This window comes from Clupea harengus, chromosome 9 (genome assembly GCF_900700415.2).
Source record: "Clupea harengus chromosome 9, Ch_v2.0.2, whole genome shotgun sequence".
Taxonomy (NCBI): domain Eukaryota; kingdom Metazoa; phylum Chordata; class Actinopteri; order Clupeiformes; family Clupeidae; genus Clupea; species Clupea harengus.
In genome coordinates this window covers 27589486-27590130 of record NC_045160.1, presented here as the reverse complement: position 1 = coordinate 27590130, position 645 = coordinate 27589486, and the positions used below count along the sequence as shown (strand labels likewise).

The 645-nt window shown below is 44.8% G+C and overlaps 1 protein-coding gene across 1 annotated transcript in view; it reads left to right on the top strand.

Annotated features, from left to right (window-relative positions):
- LOC122133180 overlaps positions 1–439 on the top strand; it is a 2563-nt gene extending 2124 nt beyond the window's left edge. Inside the window, exon 3 of the mRNA XM_042708776.1 lies at positions 1–439. This exon is cut by the window's left edge and continues 239 nt beyond it. Coding sequence (XP_042564710.1) covers positions 1–425 — 425 coding nt within the window. The 3' untranslated portion in view covers positions 426–439.
- Positions 440–645: the final 206 nt, after the last annotated feature.

Here is a 645-nt window from a genome sequence, read left to right as displayed (position 1 = left end):
TGTGCGAGGCCAGCAGCGATGCTGTTACTCCTGTGCAGAACCTGCTGAATAAGGACCAAAATGGCTGTGTGGTGTTCTACACCTACAACTCTCCGTGTCTGGACTTCTGCCTGAACCAAGCAAAGGACGACAACGAACAGAACCGGGAGAATAAACAGAATGAAAGGAACCAAAAAAAAAATATAGAGTCTACTGCCGCCCCCGCTGTGAAGAAGTGCATATTGAAATCTCTCAGTGTGCTGACCAATCACGTTGGTCCCAAGGCCTTTGTGTTCAGTAGGGTCTACAGGAAAGACGAAAACAAGCCCACACTGAAAGCTGCCCTGAAGGTGGTTGCTGAGCAGGTCCCCCTCTACAAGTGTGATGCAGGCTCCTGTGTCAAGTGCCTGAGCGACGGTGAGATTATCAGTCAATGTCTGTCCTGAGACAGAAACATTACACTCATGTCCGGATGGATTCTCATTGTTTTTTCTTTCTATGATTATTAATGACTTCAGTCTTTGTACCTTGATTTACAAAACTATATTGATAATCTTCATTGTTTACTTCAGTATCCCAGCAACAAGTGCATGTCAGACTATCAAAGCTGCCTAACAGGTCTCAGACTTCAGAGGGGTAATGATTTCAGTCTTTGAAACTTGATTT